The following is a 19,394-nucleotide window of genomic DNA, read 5'->3' on the forward strand; positions in this document are numbered from 1 at the left end:
ATTAAAAATTAGGACATTTCAGCGGCTGCTGCTTCTTCTTCTTTAAAGGGCCCGCTGTGAGGGGCGGAGCTTCACCGGTTGGGGGCGGGGTCTCTCCTGTCACTTTGGATCATGTGACTCGTCAGTGACGGCCCATGACTTTGGAGTTCTTTCAAGGCGCCCGTCTGCATGATGCCCTGTAATGCTGAAGTATCGGCAGCTGGTCGCCCGTTCACCTGCCAGAGCGTCTTCACGTGTACTGGCTTGCTTTATGGCCTTTCTTCTGCCATCTTGATTGTGAACCTTCCCAGTGGCCTGGCAGGATTGCCCAGTTGGTAGCTCCACGACGCCGCACGCCAATGAACTTGTTTTGTTTCTCATCGTGCGCCCCAATTTGGGACTGTGCCGTCAGGTTGGTTTATTGTCTATTGGGACACGCCAGGGTAAGCGAGCGTAGGGCTGCTGATGCTGCCAGGCCTTTGCCCATCGTGCCCGTTCCCTCTTGTTCTGTCGTCCTGCTTTGCACTCCAGCTGGCCCTATCTTAGTCCGTCAAGGGTGTGACGGCTGGTGACTTGGGAGGCCTCACTGCGACTGGCGTGAGCCGTTGGTGGCTTCGCTGGCAGATGCTAACTCTGTGGGGTGGGGAGGCTGAGTGAGCAAGTGAGGCGGACCCCCGTCTCGGGTACCCGATCCGCCGTCGAGTCAGTGCCACACGTGGAGCCCCAGGAGTCTGCCTGCCATTAAAAGGCACAGCGCTCTGCAGGAGGTGCGTGTTGCCCTTTATTATTCATTTGGGGTCGATACGCAGGGGTTTCAGACTGGGGGTCCTGGCTGCTTTCTTCATTAGTGACAAAGCAGGTGGGCATTTTATTTTGGGGTGGTCTTAGGTTCTCATCTCACGCCTGAGTCTGAATCCTAATTCGGGGTCACGGCCGCACTTTGTGTCCCAATTCCGTTAACGACGCCCCCGTTTTAATTCCACCGCACCACTGAAAGACCACTTGCTTGGGCCAAAGTGAGGCTCCCACTGCGGAGCAGGTCCACGTGTCTGCTTTGTGAATGAAGATCTGAGACCCCCAAGGTGGCTGGGCAGCCGTGGGCTCTGCTGTTGCCAACGACGACGAAAACAATGAAGGGGGCAGTAAGGGAAATCCTGCAGCCCCGGCCTTTAATGACCTGGAGGGGGCACTGCTGTGCTGGTGGAGGGGGCTGCCACTTGTGTCCTTCTGCCCACTGCAGTGAGGATGGCCTTTGCCACCTCGGCGGGATGGCAGCCTTCTGCTGTGTTTTTATCTACGACTGGAAAAGAAAAAGGAGGAGGAGGAAGGCGGCGAGTTGCTTTTTATTGTGACCCCCCCCCCCCAAATTGGCAGGTCTGGCACCCTCTAGAGGCCAGCCAGGCAGAGAACCACATTTCCATTCATTTGTTTTTAGATAATTATAAAAAGGGCCAACCCCCCCGCGGTTTTCGTGACGTCGGCCCCCCTGTTCTCAGTTCTCTTTGTGCTTCTGGCCCTTTCTTGCTCGCGACGCCATCATCATGAAGAAGACGTTTGGTGCCAGCGTGCGCAGGTAGACGGCCAGGACGGGCAGCAGGCCGGCCAGCAGGAGGTCCTTCTTCCTTCTGCCCACGGCAGTCAGGACGGCCTTTGCCACCTCAGTGGGATCGCGGCCTTCTGCTGTGTTTTTATCTACGACTGGAAAAGAAAAAAGAGAGGAAGAGGAGGAGGAAGAAGGCAGCAAGTTGCTTTTTATCGTGACCCGCTTGCCACCACAGGCCATGGCTCAGCCTCACTCACCTCCATACTTGGAGCCGTCTCCGGTGACAGCGTTGAGTGACAGGTTTGTCCGGATGTACCCGGGGCTGATGACCGACACCTCGAGCCCAAACTGTGCCACCTCCGCACGGAGGCAGTCGAAGAACGCCTGGGTCGCGTGTTTGGAAGCAGCATCTGCAACGAGGGGACACACGCCAGCCTTAGGAGAGCTGCACCCCGGCCCACCCTCGTCCTGGGCAGATCTCTGCAAATGTCACTCGGAACACGGGCACAGTGGTGGCACCACCCGCTAGGATACTTACAGGCCGACCTGAAGGGGATGGCTATTCTTCCTTGGACACTGCTGACCACAACAATGTGCCCGCTCTTCCTCTGTACCATAGCTGGCAAAAGCGCTGAAAGAGCGAGATGTGCGTTAGTGCGGCCCACTGGACCCTCCGAGGAGTCGTCACTTGTAAAGTTTCAGCGGCCGCCACCATCACGGGACTCTTATAGCCAACTGAGTGAGGGATGGCAAACCCGGGGTACACATCAAGTACACCAGACGGGCCTGGTGAAGCACCGAACCACACCAGCAGCTGGCGCTGCCAAAGTTGGACCCCTCAGGCTGCGCTTGATCCACCAGCCCGGAAATCTGCAGGCCTGAAATCAGAGAATCAGTGGGACAGAATGGGGGGGGATTTGGGGTTCGGTGCAACCAAAAACTGCAAAGGGGTCCTGAGCTCACAAAGTGGCAGCCCAGCCAGTGGTCCTGGCCAAGTATCAGACCACCACATCTACGTGCAGGTTCAACACGCTGATGAAGTTCAGCCGACTGCACACTTTTACTTTCTGCTGCCAGTTCTTTCTTTAGACCCTGGCAGGTCACCCACAGGGGTGTTCTGGGCTGCAGCCATCGAGAGCTCAGAGACCCCAAAAGACGGGGGGCACCTACCTTTGGTCAGAGCCACAGGCCCAAAGTAGTTGACGTTCATGACCTCCTGGTCCACCTGGACGGACGTCTCGAGGATGGCCCCCCGGTAGCTGATGCCAGCGTTGTTGAGCAGTATGTCCACGTGGCCGTAGCACTTTAAGATCTCCTCTGCCCCGCTGGCCACCATCTCCATGTCCGAAAGGTCAAAAGTGACAATGCTGGGCGCGTGCACCTGTCCGGGCAGAGGCCTCGGGTCACACCTTCACTCCACACCTTCACTCCTTCATTTCAATTTTTTTTTTTTTTTTTTTTACCTTCTTTCTGCCGTCCGCCATCCCCTTGAGCTCTCGTGCCAACTCCAGCAGTCGCTCTCGGTCTCTGCCACACAGCACCAGCCGGGCACCGGCTGCATGGAACACCTTGGCACATTCTACATGAGAAGGAAACCAAAGAAAACTTCAAACGAGAGCACAACATGGTGACTTTATATAGTGCCTTTCCATGGTGATGCCCTCTGTGGCACAAGTGTGAAGCAGATACTAATAATAATAACACATTTGATGTATATAGCGCCTTTCCCACACTCGAGGCGGACCTCAGAGTCACAATGCAGAGCCCAAAACCTCCACGGTCGTCACATCGACGGGGCCCCAGTACAATACACTGGTATATAGCGCCTTTGAGCACTGCCCAGGCTGGTGAAGTGGGGGGCACCGCTCAGTTAATGAGGGTAGACAGCCAGCGGCTCATGACAGGAACTTCTGTGGTCGCCACAAAGACCCCCCGCTCTTCTCTTTCGTCCTGAGGGTCTCCTTTACTCGAATTAAACTTACAAGAGGACGACGCTGAATACTAAATGGGGGACAAAAACCTCAACTGACGTCTCTGGTCATGGGGGGCATGTGTGTCTCCTCAGCACCGATGACAAAAATGACACCAAACGTCCACACGGCGGTCTTGTGCTCAGCCATCCGTCTCATGGGGAAGGTGTCACCGGTCCCCATGAGCTCTGAGGGGCAAGGCCATCAATGGGTGACCTGAGACATGCGTCAGACGAGTTAATGTGAACATGCAGACTGATCTACTAGCAGGGGTACCCGGCGTAACCAACTACAGTTTAGGGGGCAAAGTGTGGCACCCCAGTGTGGGTTTGCACGCCCAAAACAAGGGGACCGTTAGCCTTGGCTTAGGCGTCGGCTTCTGGAAGCAGGTGGGCAACAAGGGGGTCATGCAGTCGAGTCACGTCAACTGTGCCATCTCTGGGTCCCACCATCACCTTTACGAGGGGGTCTCTTGGGCTGGTCTGTGCTTCCACATGTGCCCAAAACTCAGGTGTGAGTGCCAAGTGACACTGCAGCCCCCCACAAATTCACCTTCGTGACTGTCAGCCATCAGTGTCTCCATTCAGAGTGCAGCAGGGCGGTGGGCCCAAGTTGGTCAGCTTGACTTGAGGGGCGCGGGCGCGACACACACACACACACACACAAACACACACCGTGACAATGGCGGGGGGCATCGCGGCTCCCTTTACCATTCACTGTTGTTTGCACCCCATGTCTGCAGAAAAATAAAACTGCCAAAGAAACGCCAGGGTGTGACGAGGCTGCAGCCCACCCAGGCACACATTGGGGGGTCAGATACCTAAAGAGTGGGATGGGGTGACAGACGGAGAGCATCGGCCGATCGAACAAGCCAAGCGGGTGACGCGCGCCATACGTGACCTCGGCCCAGTCCTGAACTCGCTCCGGTGATCACCACCACGGCGTCCTGGATGTACGTCCTCTGGCGGACCCTCTGCAGCAGCTGGTAGAGCGCCAGGACCCCGATGCTTCCCAGGAGCACTGGCAGGAGGCCGCCAACACTGTAGTCCATCTTCTTAGAGACCGCCGACCTTTAATAAAGAGAGAGAGAGATGAGGAGAAGCAAGATGGCGGTTAGCAGGCTGGGGGGGGGGGGATGTTATTTTGACAAATCCTAACCCCCCCCCAATGGTTTTTCTTAAATTGGTAAGAAGGTTTACAGGAAACTCCATTTTTACTACCGCAGTGGCCCACCTGACATGACCACCAACTAAGACGTCGGGCACAACGCCAAGCATCAGCTGTTCTTCTGTGAGGACACGACAGACAGACAGACAGACAGCCACACGGAGCAGATGGCCACCTCGCTGCGGGACAGTAAGTCGAGGACACCAGTGGAACTTAAGGGGATGCGCACTTGGAGTTCAAGAACTTGTGGGGACCGTGGAGGTGAAGCACAAACCTCGACGACCTTTGAGACGCCACTCGGACTGCGGCCTCCTGCCACATCCCAGCGCCATGCGTGTCGTCCCGACTGAGAGACGATTTCCTTACGTAAGCCCAGTGGGCCCAATGAGGGTCTTCAAGGGCGTGAACGCTGCAGACGGACGCCGGCCGTTTGTTTGATTTATAATATTGAGACCCTAAACCTGATGCCAGGCCATAGCTGATAGTGCCTGTAAAATGGGCATTGGCTTACTGGACTCGCCACTGGTTCGCTTTCTTTAGTGTCATTCTACTTGGCAGGTGAAGTGACCCGCTCAGGGTCACACAGTGTCAGCCGCTGGGCTTCAGGTCCAAAGCCTCCACCACTACGCCACACTGCCATCTGTCGGTGATTTCAAATCTCAACACCTGTAACGATTCAAACGCGCCGCCTTCGCTCCGAGTCGTCCCCGTAAAGTTTCGCTTTACCTCCGCGTTCCTCCACTCGCACGTCTAATCTTCGAATCACGTCGGCCCTCATCCCCGAAAGGCAAGGATTAAAAGCGTAAACGGCGACACCGCAGGCGGACCGTCAAGGACGCGGCTCCTGCCCTTCAGCCGGACACGGACAGCTAAATGTGAAGCAGCCGCCGCCCCGCAGACGTCGGGGCCTGGGACGGGCTTGCAGGCGGGCAGCACTCCATCCCCAAGCGGTTGGCCTCGTTACTGGGCACAGTCTGTACGTTCCCAGTGGTGGGGGGGGGTGGCCACTCATCAAACGGTCAGCTCACTAGACACACACGCACACCCGCGGCGGGCACTCACCTGAACTGGTGAACGAGCATGCCTCGGTGTCACCCGGAACCGACGAGCTTGGAGGGAACCTGCTGCCCGAGCCCTTCACTCAACGGACACTGTGCTTCGGTGACGTCACTCGCGCATGCTTGCTTTAGTCGTGGAGGCGTGTTTGTCTCACTGCGCCGCCGCCGCTTTAAAAATTCGAGTCAACGACTCGTAATTTCATCCGTTTGTAACTCCCAACAAGAACGAATCAGCCGCAGTCTCAACGCCGACTTGCCCGGCACTGTTACACGATCATAGGAAAATAAAGAAAAAAAAATGTACTACAAAAAAGTGCGATAACAAGAAAGCGGAACAAACCGACAGGCAACGTACTGAGAGCAGCCGCAAGGCGCTCAATTCTGAATTGTTGAGAGCTGTCTAACAAGGCGGGGACTCACGAGCAGCTCGTTCAATGATTGGTGAAGCCTCCCAGCTCCCTAGCCATTCAGCACGGCTGTTTATTTTTTCGGGCATTTTTAGCAAAACCACAGCTGTCCGTCAAACTGAGACGTCAAGGCGGATTGGCTGACGAAAACACTTAAGAAAAAAGTCGCACTTAGTCGGCGTCACTGCAATGGAGGAGCGCCTCTCCGTTCAATTCCAAGCGACTTCAGCGCCCCGCTTTCCTTTATAGGGAGGGTGCAGCCCAGCGGAGTGTCCTGTCACCGCGTCCCTTTAACTGGCCTTCAGGGATTATTACTATTATATAGCGCCTTTCATATATATCCATCTAGTATATAGCGCCCTCCACACTTGTCTATCAATTCCATAGTCATTTCAAGTCTAAGGCCGCCTCTGTTCCATTCCTTTTGAAGTAGCGTGACGCTGAGGTGTCACTCGTTGTACGGCTGCACTCGGGTCCTAATTTGGGATCCTGACGTGGTTGGTCGTGTGGTGGGTTGTATCGATATAGCGCCATACATGGACATCGGCCGGCCTGTCAAGCTGCTTTCTGCTCGTTTGTCTAACTAGCTGGTCGTGTGCAAAAGTAAGTACCCCCGTGAAATGCTTCTTTCTGTTGTTCACATCTGTGACGATTTCAAGATTTGCTCTTCATTTAAGTCATATATTTAAAGAATGAGAATAAAAGTTGGGGAAAAGGAGTGAAAATTAGATTTTACAATAATTTATTCAACAAAACAAATGACCAGATGCACCATTGCCGTGTAAGCCCCCTATGACTCTGACAGTTGGCACTGAGCCCCACGTTGGCATTTCCCAGAACTGTCCAGCAGCCTCTGACATTCTCCTCAACCCTGGGGTGGTGTTTGAGGGGGTCTCGTGTGCTCAGCCCGTTTCAAGTCCCCCCCACAGCAGATCCATCCGCCTTCGACTTGCCATATTCCAGAACCTTCCACTTCTCTCTTTTCAGCCACTCCTTGGTGGACTTGCTGGTGTGTTTAGGGCTACTGTCATGTTGCAAGGTCCACTTTCAGGTGAGCTTCAGTCTTCTGACAGGTGGTCTCACATTTCCTTCAATGAAGAATTCCTAGTGGATCCTATGGTGGCGAGCTGACCAGGCTGGGACCCAACAGCAGCCCCAAACCTCAACACTCCCACCGCCTTGCTTTACGGCTGCTGTCAGGTTCTTCTGGTCCAACTACTCCATTTCTGGCTCTTCTCCTTCAGAGGTCCTGCTCTTTGTGTTGTGTCTCTGGCCAAACGTTCATCTTGCCCTCGTGTTCTTTCTCGTTTCCTCCATGTAGGCGGAACTTCTAAAGGCAGACTTGTGTGCCGTGACGTCACCAGGGGCAGGAGATGACTGGAGCTCCTGTGATGACGTTCTGGGCCACCTGAGACTTCATCAGCACCTCAGACTCGGCCTGAACTTGCTGGGACGGCCAGGCCTGGAGAAGTCGGCCGTTATTTGAAATCTCCTGCGCTTGCAGAAGGCCTTCTGGACAGTGAAATGGCTCCCTTCCCTTCCCAGACTTCAGAGATCTTCTGCTAACACACACGTCAGCGATGAAGGGCGAACCAAACTACACGCCGGAGTGCGAGGGCCCCTCTGGCGAGTTGTCATGACTACGGTGCCACTCGTCGGGTGGCACACGCCTTCTCCACTGGTGACTAAAGTTTACCTTTAGTTCAGTGACACAGTGGGGCACAACACAGAACTGTGACCTGACGCCCGTCAGATTACATCACCTTCATCGGCCGAGACCCTTTAAGTGAAGATCACGTCTTGAGATGGAAAAACACAAAAGAAAGAAAGAAAGGAGACGCTTCAAGGGGGGGACTTACTTTTTCACACAACTGTACGTGATATGTGGCACCATGCATGTGACTCCATCTGCTATTATAGTGCCTTTTAGCCAGCTGCCCATCGGTTGTGTGTATTCACATGTAGCTGCTATATGGCGTCTTTCACGTCTGCTACACATGGACTGAGAGAACTTGAAATACAGCAAGAAATAAATAGCTACTGGAAACATGGGTTATATAGTGCCTTTCACATCTGTCTATTATATGGAGCTTCTCTGTTATCCACCTATTGATTGGCATCTTTGACATCTGGATCATATAGTGCCTTTCACTATCTATCTATCTATCTATCTATCTATCTATCTATCTATCTATCTATCTATCTATCGTGCCCTTCCCATCTAGTACATGGTGGCTCTCATATCTGTCTATTATATTGTGCCCGTCACAGTGACATACCTGCCCACCCGCCTGCCCATCTTTGCCATTTCCCTGCGTCTCACAGCTTCTCCACATCTGCCTGCCTCACCTTTGAAGCTCTGACAAGACTCGAGGATCTGAAGGGTCCGGGTTTCAATGGGTTTTTGTTCATGACGGGGGGGTACAGATGCCCACAGCTTTAGGGGGGGGGGTCCTGCCTCACTCTCGTCTGGACCCCCTTTGTCTCCGCTGCTCTTCTTAAAATGAGCCCCAGTGCCCCAAACGGAGCTTCATAAACGAAGGCTGGCAGCTCAGAGCGCGTGAAGCCCACCGCTGCCTTGTGACGTCGGCAGACACAAACCTCGACTGTTGGTGGACTTCAGACAAGTCGCGTCACTTCTGTCACCCCGCTGCACTGAGACGACACACTTTCGTATTTCTGGGATGCCCAAATGATTACGTCAGGCTGTTGTCCCTCCCCATGCCGGCCGCCCCCCTTGTGTCACCTCACACAGCACAAGTGTGACGTCCTCTTTGACTTCTTGCTGATTTTCCAAACTCGAATCTGCTGAGCCGAGCTGCAGACACAGAAGCTTAGGGTTAGTGACAGTTGGTGACAGACGCGGGCAGGGGGCTCACTTCTTTATGATCATCTTATCTGTCACAAATGCAGCTCGTGTGTTTTAGAATTTGTCAGATGAAGTCTGATGTGTGACACAATGGAGCCCCAATGGGGGGGGGGCGCTTTGGGGGTGTTGGGGTCCTCTCAAGTCAGTGGTGGCTTTTCTCCAGTGCTTCTCACACACACATGCAGGTCACGTCGACTGGGTGGCTCTGAACTGTGTCCGTGTGCCCGGCGGTGGGGGGGTCCTGCTCAGGCACACAGGGGTTCAGGACCCCCGCTCTCTCCGGCCAGGTGGACTGTTAATATGCTGATCTCTCTTTGTTTAACGCCACCATGATACCTGAAGAGAGAGAGCAGTGAAAGAGGTGACACGGCCACAGCACCAGACGTCACTGCAGTTACAGACCCAGAAGTGACGTCACCGTCATCTCAGGATTGACTTTCGGCAGGTCTCAGCAAAGTCCAAAAAGTGACGTCGGGTCAAAGACCAAATAATACGAAACATCATGAAGTTCAGAGGGTCTCTGCCATCACGTCATGTCACATGTCAAACTAAACAGCGAGGATTGTTTGTGTGAAATACAGCAAGAGCCTTGAGCACAGGAAAGGCGCTATATACATGGATTATTATTATTAATATTAACATTTATGTGGTGTTTGGGTCTGCACAGACCATTTAACATGTCGACAAAATTAAAATCATCACAATCTGAAAATAGTTTACATTCATGAAACAAAATATACAACCGAATTCTAAAGTTTACACCACGTCAGAGTTTAGTAAGACGTCAATAATAAAAGTGATTCCGTTTTTAAATGTGCTGTGCACGTGGGCATCATTGTGGTAAACTAATTTAGAATTAACATTTAATCCAATCTGATATTCTAAACATGCGAAGATAACGGTGATCCACACTCTTAATCAGGACGCTTGTTTAATGATTTTTAAGCACAGAGAGAAAAAAATTAACATTTGAAAAATCTGAAATTTAATAAAACACCAAGAAAAGTAACATTGTGACAATGCAGGCTACGAACTGACATACGAGTGTCTGTGACCGACAACTGGAGGAGCCACCGTCGCGTCACCCACCTCTCAGAGCGAGGGACGGGGGTGGACAGGAGGAGAGGGGAAGGACGCCCATTCTGCCCCCCCCTCCCGTCATGCCAGTCTGCTGATTTGTCGTTCAGTATGCACTGCCCGCTCATGTGCCCACCCACACTCGTCACCCGAGTCGTTTTCGTCTTTGCACCTGTGAGTCACGTTGACTTTTCGTTGTTCTTTGCAGTTCTTGTTGCTTTTCTGTATCTAATCCACCAAGTCACCTGACCACAGTAGTAGCGAGGTGGGGGGGGCACAAAGGGCAGGGACGTAATCACTGGGAGCAGATGACCCGCACTTACTGGGAATTCCTCGTTCATGGGGAACAAATGCAAACCCCAGTCTCCAACACAAATGGGGTTCAACGGCTCACCCACACCTCTCTGTGCTGACCCATTCAGTGTAGCGAGTGCAGTTACCTGATGGAGGAATCTGCTTAACATCAAAGACGTGTCCATGAAAAACATCTGCAGTGGTGGCCATGGAGGGCAAATGAACAGTCGACGCGGCTCACAGCTGGATTTGGACCGCAGCTCAGACCAAAGCGAGTGAGGATGTGTTTGGTGAGCTGTTCGAGTTGGCGGTGTGGAGGATTGCCGGCTTTCCAGTCCGGCCCTCACCCCCAGGCCGCTAGGAGGAGCCCTCCGGACAGCATATTGGTGCCCCGAGTTCCAGCAGGGCCTCATGGACTTTGTAGTGTTTTGACACAGCCCTGCTGGATACCTTGGGGGCCGCCAGGAGTCGCTGTAGGGGGGCTAGTAGGCGCTGGCATGCCCTATAACCCGGGAGTGCATCCCAGTCACGTGACTGGAAGAAGCGATGTGCTCCCGGGATGAAGAAAAGGACTTTGCCCTGACCCGGAAGGAAAACGGACTTGTGGGTTTGGCTTGGAGCCACTTCCGGGTCAGGGGCTTTAAAAGGACTCTGGGTGAGCCCAGACATTTGAGCTGAGCTGGGAGGTAGGGTGGCGACGTGTCTGGGAGAGGAGGATTGTTATTATAGAGAATTGTTTATTGAATATATGAGTGTAGTGTGTGGAGTGCTTTGTGCACTGTACAATAATAAAAATAGTTATTGTGCTTTCACCTGGTCTCAAGAGTGGTACCTGAGGGTTCGAGAGGTGGACAACACGCTTATCTGCTACAGCGGGCACTGCTCTGAGGTGCGTCCTGATCACATGGGACGAGGGGTACAGTTTCTGGGCGGGGCTTCGTTGTTTCTATCCCATGGTTTTCGATGGTGGATGCGGTCAGGTGTCGTAACCGATAAGAATGTGATTACTTCTGCCACACTTGGCAAGATGGCGGAGGGATTGGCCAGGGACACCCGGAGTGCTTCCAGTTCAAAGGGCAGCACTTCTGCCACACCAGGAAGTGCTGCCGGATGGACGTCATCAGCCACCTGGAGCACATCTGGGCAGGAATAAAAGGGCCACCTCCTTACAGTCAGTGAGCCAGAGTCGGGAGTGGGAGAAGGACAGGAAAGGCAAGGCAGCCAAGGACTGAGAAGGACTTGATTTGGGGTGATTACTGCTTTATGCATTGTGTGCTGTGTGGAACTGAGTTTAGTACTGATGACGTAGACACGCGCTGTTATAAAGATGTGCTCTCCGACTGGTGGTGTCTGGGAAAGTCTCACAACTCCTAGCACAGACGAACAGAAATGAGCGCGTGTTCTCCAAGGCGTGGCTCTGCGAGTTGTCATCCTATCCAATGGTCTTAGAGTTGGTGGGCGTGGCTCTGCGAGTTGTCGTCGTATCCAATGGTCTTAGAGTTGGTGGGCGTGTCTCTGCGAGTTGTCGTCCTATCCAATGGTCTTAGAGTTGGTGGGTGTGGCTCTGCGCGTTGTCGTATCCAATGGTCTTAGAGTTGGTGGGCGTGGCTCTGCACGTTGTCGTCGTATCCAATGGTCTTAGAGTTGGTGGGCGTGGCTGTCTTCATGCTTTCCATGGGTGGCTACTTGTCAGCGGCTTAGTGAATTATATATATACTGTAGATATTAATGTCCTTATATAGAACTGCTGTAGTTTTTGTCACTTATTATTATAAACGATGGGCCATCAAAAGAAAAACAAATAAAAATACTAATAAGAACACAATTTATTTATACAGCACCCTGCCCAAAATTCAAAAAGAACAACAGGACTGATATAACGTTGGCTACAAATGATATCCTCACTAAATAAAGATTAATTTCTTTTTTTTTTTTGATCTTTATTTCACTTTATATAATTTCTTGTTTGTTTTTTCGCACCCCCCTTGGGGTCCCCACTGTACAGCACCCCTTGCTGAAGGGCCCAGCAGAGCAGGACCTCTTATTAGCAGTGACGGGGACTTGAAGCGGTGACCTCCTGGACCCTTCGCCACCAGTCCGCCCCAAACACAGGAGCTACACAACATTCAAATAGAATAAAAGACTAAAATACGACATCTAATACAACAAAGAAATGTGACCCAAATAACACAAATTGTGATTGAGTACCTGGACAGACAGAGGGGGCCGAACGTCACGTCACTTTAATGTCCTCCTAAACCAATGAATGAGGGGAGTCAGCCGATGTCATTAATGTCGGAAGGTCAGGGCGCTATATACAGCTGGAGGCCCTGTTGTCACCCACAGAGTGCCAGTTAGTGGGGGGCACAGAATGAAAGGACCTCAGTGGGCAGGTGAAGAACAGAATTTGATCTTCAGTCCTGTAAGACACCGGGAGCAGTGAAGGTGCAGCAGGATGGCGTGATGTGCCCGCTATTGGTGGTCCGCGTCAGGACTCTGGCAGTTGAGTTTTGAGTCAGCTGGAGCTCTGATAGAAGATCTGAAGTGTCACCTGCCAGCAGTGACTTACAATAATCAATGAGGATGTGACAACAGCAGACACCAGACTGTCAGCATTAGAGAAGGAGAGGAATGTGCCAACATAACAAAGGTGGCACAGGTGGAAGTTTCTTAGTGTGGCTTACATGGTGAAATAAGAAAAGGAGGAATCAAAGTGACACTGAGAAGGTCTGAGGAGATCGTCACCCAGAATGGCTGAGGTGTTGCTCGTCTTCTTAGGTTGCACTTTACTGTCACTTTACAGGAGTTCAGTTTTCTTGCAGTTTCATTTTAAAGAGTTTTGCTCTGTTGAGGTTTTCATTTTCATTTTAATTTAACTTCACTGAGGTAAGTTGTGAGCTGAGAAGGCTGTGATGAAGACTCACTTTTAACACTGAAACAGATCTGAGCGTCATCTGCATGACAAGGCAGACCAAAGCTATGAATAACACGCTGAAGGTGAAGCACAGAGACACAGAAGAGCAGAGGACGTCATTTCAGTAACAACGGGAGGTCAGATGGAGGAGCTGCTGTGAGAAATGAAGGCCTGAGCGTCACCCTGGACAGGACATGAGCTGCATGGCCACAACGCCATATGCAATGACCTTTACACAAACTGGGACAGCAGCTCCTCAAGATGAAGGTGACAATGCTCAGCACAATAAGGACAAGTAAGCCAGAGCTCCATCTCAACTGCTGGCCACACAGAAATGGCCACTGAAGACCTTCACGTTTGTCTAAATAAATGACACGTCCTTGGTGCACAATGTGACCTGCACAGGGACAGGAGATGCCATGGCCAGAAATGATAATGGACTATAATGCTACAAAAAGAGGAGTGGAGAATTAGGACCAAACATCACGCTGGATGCTGGCCACACACAATTTTTTCAACATATTGAACATCTCAGATGAAATACTTTTGTCATCTCGACAACCTTGAACTGAGACTGGCACAGGGAGAAGGAGAGGAGCAGATAAACCAGTGGTGACACCTCACCTGCTACTGGGACGACACGTGACAAAGACCCCAGCATGTCCAGCCATTGTGTCCATGACGGCCCCCGTAGTGTGTGTGTGTGTTTGTGTGTCTCACTGTACACTTATTACAGGATTGTGTAGAAAATGCAGATCTTCAGTTGTGCTTGATAAACACACAGAATGTGATGTGAGAGTAAAGAGGTGACATTAACGTCGTGTGTTTATATAAAGTGACCATCTGATTTAAACTAAAGTCCCTCAACAGTCCACACGTAGAAAGAATGTCCTCATAAGTTGAGATTCAACTCAATTATCTTTCCTGCTTCTCAAACAGAAATTAAAATCTGATGTTTGTAAACCACAGCATTTGTGAAGTGTGTGTGTGTGTTGGTGGGCTATCTAAACTATCACTGAGTGGACTTCAGTAAGTGTGTGAAGTGACGGAGAAAACCACAACATGACATTCAAATAAACTGATCAGAAAATAAAGGACACTTCATAATGACAGTAGAGCGTCAAGTCAGTGACACCTGTGGGCTGTTGATCTGCTCAGTGGAGTAGCAGGGGGGGCTTGTTCATCAGTTTCAGCTGCTTTGGTGCACTGGGGGGGGGGGGGGGGGACAACAATGAGAAGACCCCCAAACAGGACTGAATGGTCTAACAGGTGGTGGAACCCCACTGACATTTCTCCCTCCTCATGTTTTGTCACTCGTTTTGCATGTGGCTTCGGTCAGTGTCACTACGGAGGTGACACCTGGACCTACAGACGTTACACTGGTAGTCCAACTTCTCCAGGACGTTACATCAATACGTGGCATTGCCAGAAGGTCTGCTGTGTCTCCCAGCACAGTCTCAAGGGCATTGAGGAGATTCCAAGAGACAGGCAGTTACTCCAGGAGAGCTGGACAGGGCCAGAGAAGGTCCTTAACCCATCAGCAGGACTGGACGTACAAGATGAGCACTGGCAGAGCATACAAAATGAGCTCCAGCAGGCAGGACACTGGTGTGAATGTCTCTGACCTCTGACAAAAAGAAACAGACTTCATGAGGGTGACCTGAGGGCCTGACATCATTTAGTGGGCCCTGTGGAGCTTGATTGGCATTTGGCATAGAATACCAGAATTGGCAGGTCCACCACTGGCGGGCACCCTGTGCTTTTCACAGATGAGGGCAGGTTCACCCTGAGCATATGTGACAGACGTGAAATGGTCTGGAGAAGCCATGGAGAACGTTATGCTGCCTGTAACATCGCTCAGCATGACTGGTCAGGTGGTGGGTCAGTGATGGGCACATCCATGGAGGGACGCACAGACCTCTACAGGCTAGACAACGACACCATAGGACTGCCATTAGGTATCAGAATGAAATCCTTGGACCCATTGTCAGACCCTATGTAGCTTATGTCATGTCCAGGGCAACCCTCATGCCTTAATTTATAATATAATAATTAAGTTATCTTAATTTTATAATAATATAATCTTATATCAGAGCTCCAGCTGATTCAAAACTCAACTGCCAGAGTCCTAAGGCGGACCACCAACAGCAGGCACATCCCACCAACAGCGGGCACATCCCACCAACAGCGGGCACATCCCACCATCCTGCTGCACCTTCACTGCTCCCTGGTGTCTTACAGGACTGAAGATCAAATTCTATTCTTGACCTGCCCACTAAGGTCCTCTGATTCTGTGCCCCCCACTAACTGGCACTCTGTGGGTGACAGCAGGGCCTCCAGCTGTATATAGCGCCCTGACCTCCTGACATTAATGACATCAGCTGACTCCCCTCGTTGGTTTAGGAGGACATTAAACAGACCTGACTATCGGCCCCCTCTGTCTGTTCAGGTACTCGGGGTTTGAATTTTTATCACAATTTATGTTATTTGTTCGATTTGTAGTATTAGATGTTGTATTTTAGTCTTCATTATTGTCTTTTATTAATATGAATGTTGTGTATATCCTGTATTTATCTTTATTTAGTGACGATATTATTTGTAGCCAATGTTATATCGCTCCTGTTGTTCTTTTTGAATTTTGGGCAGGGTGCTACATAAATAAATTGTGTTCTTATTAGTATTTTTATTATTTTTTTTTTTTGTTTTGATGGCCCATCATTTATATATAATAATAAGGGACAAAAACTAGAGCAGTTCTATATAAGGTAATTAATATATTGCACAACTCAGTGTAGAATATGGATTGCCGTTTTCTTTACATACATGTTTAAAATATTAGTTTGGCTTAAATGTTTATTCTAAATTGGTTTACAATATTGCACACATGCACAGTACATTTTAAAAAACTTAATCACTTTTATTATTAACGTTTTCCTAAACTCTAACGTGGTGTAAACATTATAATTCTATTGTATACTTTGTTTCATGAATGTAAACGAAAAACTGTTTTCAATTAACACAGATCTTGATGCTTTTAATTTTGTCGACATGTTAAATGGTCCGCACAGACCCGAACACAACGTAAATGTTAATCGTGTATGTCACATAAACGATCCTCCCTGTTTAGTTTGATGTGTGACACGACGTGATGGCAGAGACCCTCTGAACTTCACGATGTTTCGTATTATTTGGTTTCTAAACGGGTCTTTGACCCGACGTCACTTTCCGGGCTTTGCCGAGTGCTGCCGAAGGTCAGTCCTGAAACGAAGGTGACGTCACTTCCGAGTCTGTAACTACGGTGACGTCTGGTGCCGTGGCTCTGCAGGTGGATGCTACTCGACACAGCGGGTCACATCGCTTGAGTGAGAAATAACCAGACGGGGGCGCTGTCGTCACAGGATTGTCACCAGCACGCACGTGGGCCGCTGCTCAGCGCGACTCCTTCCTGCCATTTCCATTTGCCGTCCGCCCGCCCGCCTGCCTCTGTGTCGTTCAAGTCTCCAGGAGGACGGCGGTGCGGCCCCTGCAGACTCGGCTCGAATGCCTCCCCGCTGGCCCTGTGCTCACACGCGGTCTTTCTCGACACGCCGTGCCAGTGCAAGCTCCGGACCCGGCGGCCCTTTATTGGCGCTGTGTGTGTCTACGATCGTCCCTGTCTTTGCCTTACGTGACTTACTGAAAGTGAAGGAGCGCCGTGCAGCACGTCGGTCGGCCGGCCGGTCAATGCACACTCGGGCCCCGCCCTCCATGCAGTCAGTCAGTTAGCGGGGCCGCCAAACGCATGCAGTTCGAGGGCAAAGCGTGCAGACCTGTGGGTGCTGGGGACGGCCGTGGGGAGGCGGCTGAAAGCCTCCTCGCTCGCTGACATCCACGCGGTGAATGGCGGCGCCCAGCTGACTGAAGCCATGTCACGTGAAGGGCCGTGGGCGGCAAAGGGCACTTCCGGTTCCTGTCGTCGTGTGCGCAGGCGCGCGGTTGGCACGCCCCTCTCACTCCCTCCCTCTCTTTTACTCGCACTTTGTTGTTGTAGCAACATTAAAATATTTTAGTAAAGCAACTGATGTCATTCTGTAGTTTATTAAACTAAAATATAGAGAAATAAAGCGGTAAGTGGCAGAGGGAATCACGGACCTGAGAGGCTTCCTCAATCTCATCGCCTTTGTGTTCTTTTCTTGTTTTTCTTGAAAAGTGAAATAGCAGAAAGTTAGACCAACAAGTAAGGACAACAAATCGACAAGAAAAAGAAAAACTGGCGACTGGCAGAGACCCGCTGCTCATTCTAGAAAGCGTAATCAGGACACACAATTAGAAACAAAGGCGCCAGAGCGGCCCAGCGTGATGTCATAGGGGTGCCGGCCACTTGGAGGTTCCAGACTGAAGTTCTCCGCGTTGAGGTCTGGTGACCGGTGAGTGGGGGGCTCAGATGTTAGAGGGTCTCTCGCTCGCGCCCAACGTCTGTTCAGGTGTCCTGCCAGGTAGCCCACCATACGCTGAGATTTTGGTGTTTTTTCCCCTACAGATCAGGACGTTTTTCAAAGCTCAAAGTGCCAAAGGTCCCGTCCCGGATTGAAGTGGCGCTTGGCCAAGCCACGGAGCTACGAGGAGCCAGAGACCCCAGGGAAGGAGCACAAACACGAGAAGGGATTGACGAGGGACACGTCACACTCTGGGGTCTGAGTGATGTGGGGCGGGGGGGGCAGCAGACGTGTCTTTTTATGTGCCGTGAAGAGCCGGCGGCAGGTGAGCTTCGTGTTTGTTACGTCGAGGTGTGACGTGAAACTTCCACAAAGAAGAAATAAAGAGTGGCGGCGGGAGAGGGGACACCGAGTGACACGTGAGTCTCACTGTCTGACCAACCATGAAGGGCAACTTCGTTTGAGAGTCAAACGGGGCAGAATGTCGTTGGCAGGAACCTCCGCCCGTTTGCTGGGTGAATTCCAGGAAGGTTGACTTTCCACGGAGCGTCATGGCGGTAAACGCCTACCACTGGACCGGGCGACACGAGGCCCGCAAGGTTTCTTGCTTTTTGTTTCGCCATCGACTTCTTTTACATCACAAACTTTGTTCTCTCCGTTCTCCATGGAGACGTCCCACTCAGACATGGCACGTGGAGGTGGAGGAGTCATTTCATCGAGCAGGCGACTGAATTTCACTTCACAGGAGGAGAACTTTCCAGCCAATGGACTCTCCGTGGTCGGAGAGCTCAGGGACGACAGGAGAAGGTGGCATGTGGGCATTAGGTGTCACATGTGCCACAGCATCACCTGGGGTGTGCAGGTCAAGGAATGCTGGGGTCAGATTATTTTTTTTTTTGTATTTTTGAAATACGCCCCCCCCCCCCCATGGTGCCATTTTGTCCTCATTGTGGGCGCTGCCACCACCATTTGCTCTTTGTCATGTGGGGCCACCAGGATGGGCAGCCGTGTGTGCGTGTCCTGCCAAAGCAGAGCGAGTTTTATTTTGGTGCCAGACGATGAACCGAGAAGACGCCGGGGTCAGCGCCCTGGGGACAAAGCAAAGTGTCGCCAACCCGGGAACGGCAGACGAGCACCAGAAAGGAAGTCAGAAAATGTCGAGAAGCGCACGTCGAGATTTTTAGTTTCATTCTGACAGCACATAAATGACTATTGTAAATGGTGACATCAATTATGTCACATAAGCGCACTAATGGGGACTTCTGCGAGGTTGCCTCGGTGACAGCCAATGCCAAAGTCACAAATTGGCACCGTCTGTCAGCACTGAAAACGGCGCCGCGATAAGACGCAAAAATTTCAACGAAACCAAGATGGGGTGAAAGAAACCCGTGAATCAAATTCCTCGACCTCCGAAAGGCCACAACTGCCACCAAGACGTCCCCAAAACTCCTCAGGAAAGTGCAAACAAAAATTAATGAAGAGCACCAACCACAACAGTGTGACGTCACAACCGCAGTGGCATAAAGGTCACTGCCGTCCACTCCCTGCACGTCCGAGTTTACGGATCAACGACCACTAAATGAAACTCTCACGCCATCGCATTGCGTAACGCTCCCCGGTCTCCCGTTGCGACTTCTTCTTCTTTTTATTCTTTGATTTTCTCCTCGTGTTGTGGCTTTGGCCACGTGACATTTTGTGGTC

General features: G+C 51.4%; 1 protein-coding gene across 4 annotated transcripts; it reads right to left on the reverse strand.

The window, feature by feature from the left end:
• Positions 1-1,133: 1,133 nt before the first annotated feature.
• dhrs7b (dehydrogenase/reductase (SDR family) member 7B) lies at positions 1,134-17,162 on the reverse strand. 4 transcript variants are annotated; one of them, XM_051934017.1, is made up of 8 exons: positions 17,088-17,162; positions 4,393-4,562; positions 2,986-3,101; positions 2,693-2,903; positions 2,061-2,153; positions 1,780-1,932; positions 1,637-1,677; positions 1,134-1,238 (listed from the first exon to the last, which is right to left on the reverse strand). In XM_051934017.1, the coding sequence occupies exons 1-8, from the start codon at positions 17,144-17,146 to the stop codon at positions 1,149-1,151; spliced, it is 933 nt and encodes a 310-aa protein (XP_051789977.1). In that variant the 5' UTR covers positions 17,147-17,162; the 3' UTR covers positions 1,134-1,148. The 4 variants fall into 4 exon arrangements, with proteins under 4 accessions (XP_051789977.1, XP_051789976.1, XP_051789975.1 ...); XM_051934016.1 differs by lacking the exon at positions 1,637-1,677 and having other exon boundaries at positions 1,134-1,279; XM_051934015.1 differs by having other exon boundaries at positions 1,204-1,677.
• Between the last annotated feature and the right edge of the window lie 2,232 nt (positions 17,163-19,394).

Source organism: Erpetoichthys calabaricus, chromosome 11 (genome assembly GCF_900747795.2).
Source record: "Erpetoichthys calabaricus chromosome 11, fErpCal1.3, whole genome shotgun sequence".
Classification (NCBI taxonomy): domain Eukaryota; kingdom Metazoa; phylum Chordata; class Cladistia; order Polypteriformes; family Polypteridae; genus Erpetoichthys; species Erpetoichthys calabaricus.

Bases quoted from the DNA above. Each gene is read 5' to 3' on its own strand.
- dhrs7b (XM_051934015.1), bottom strand. From the start codon at position 17,146: ATGTCAGCGAGCGAGGAGGCTTTCAGCCGCCTCCCCACGGCCGTCCCC. The intron at 1,933-2,060 runs GTAAGTATCCTA...CCCTCGTTGCAG, and splicing joins CATCCCCTTCAGGTCGGCCT to ATGCTGCTTCCAAACACGCG. The intron at 1,678-1,779 runs GTGAGTGAGGCT...TTTCTTTTCCAG, and splicing joins AGACGGCTCCAAGTATGGAG to TCGTAGATAAAAACACAGCA.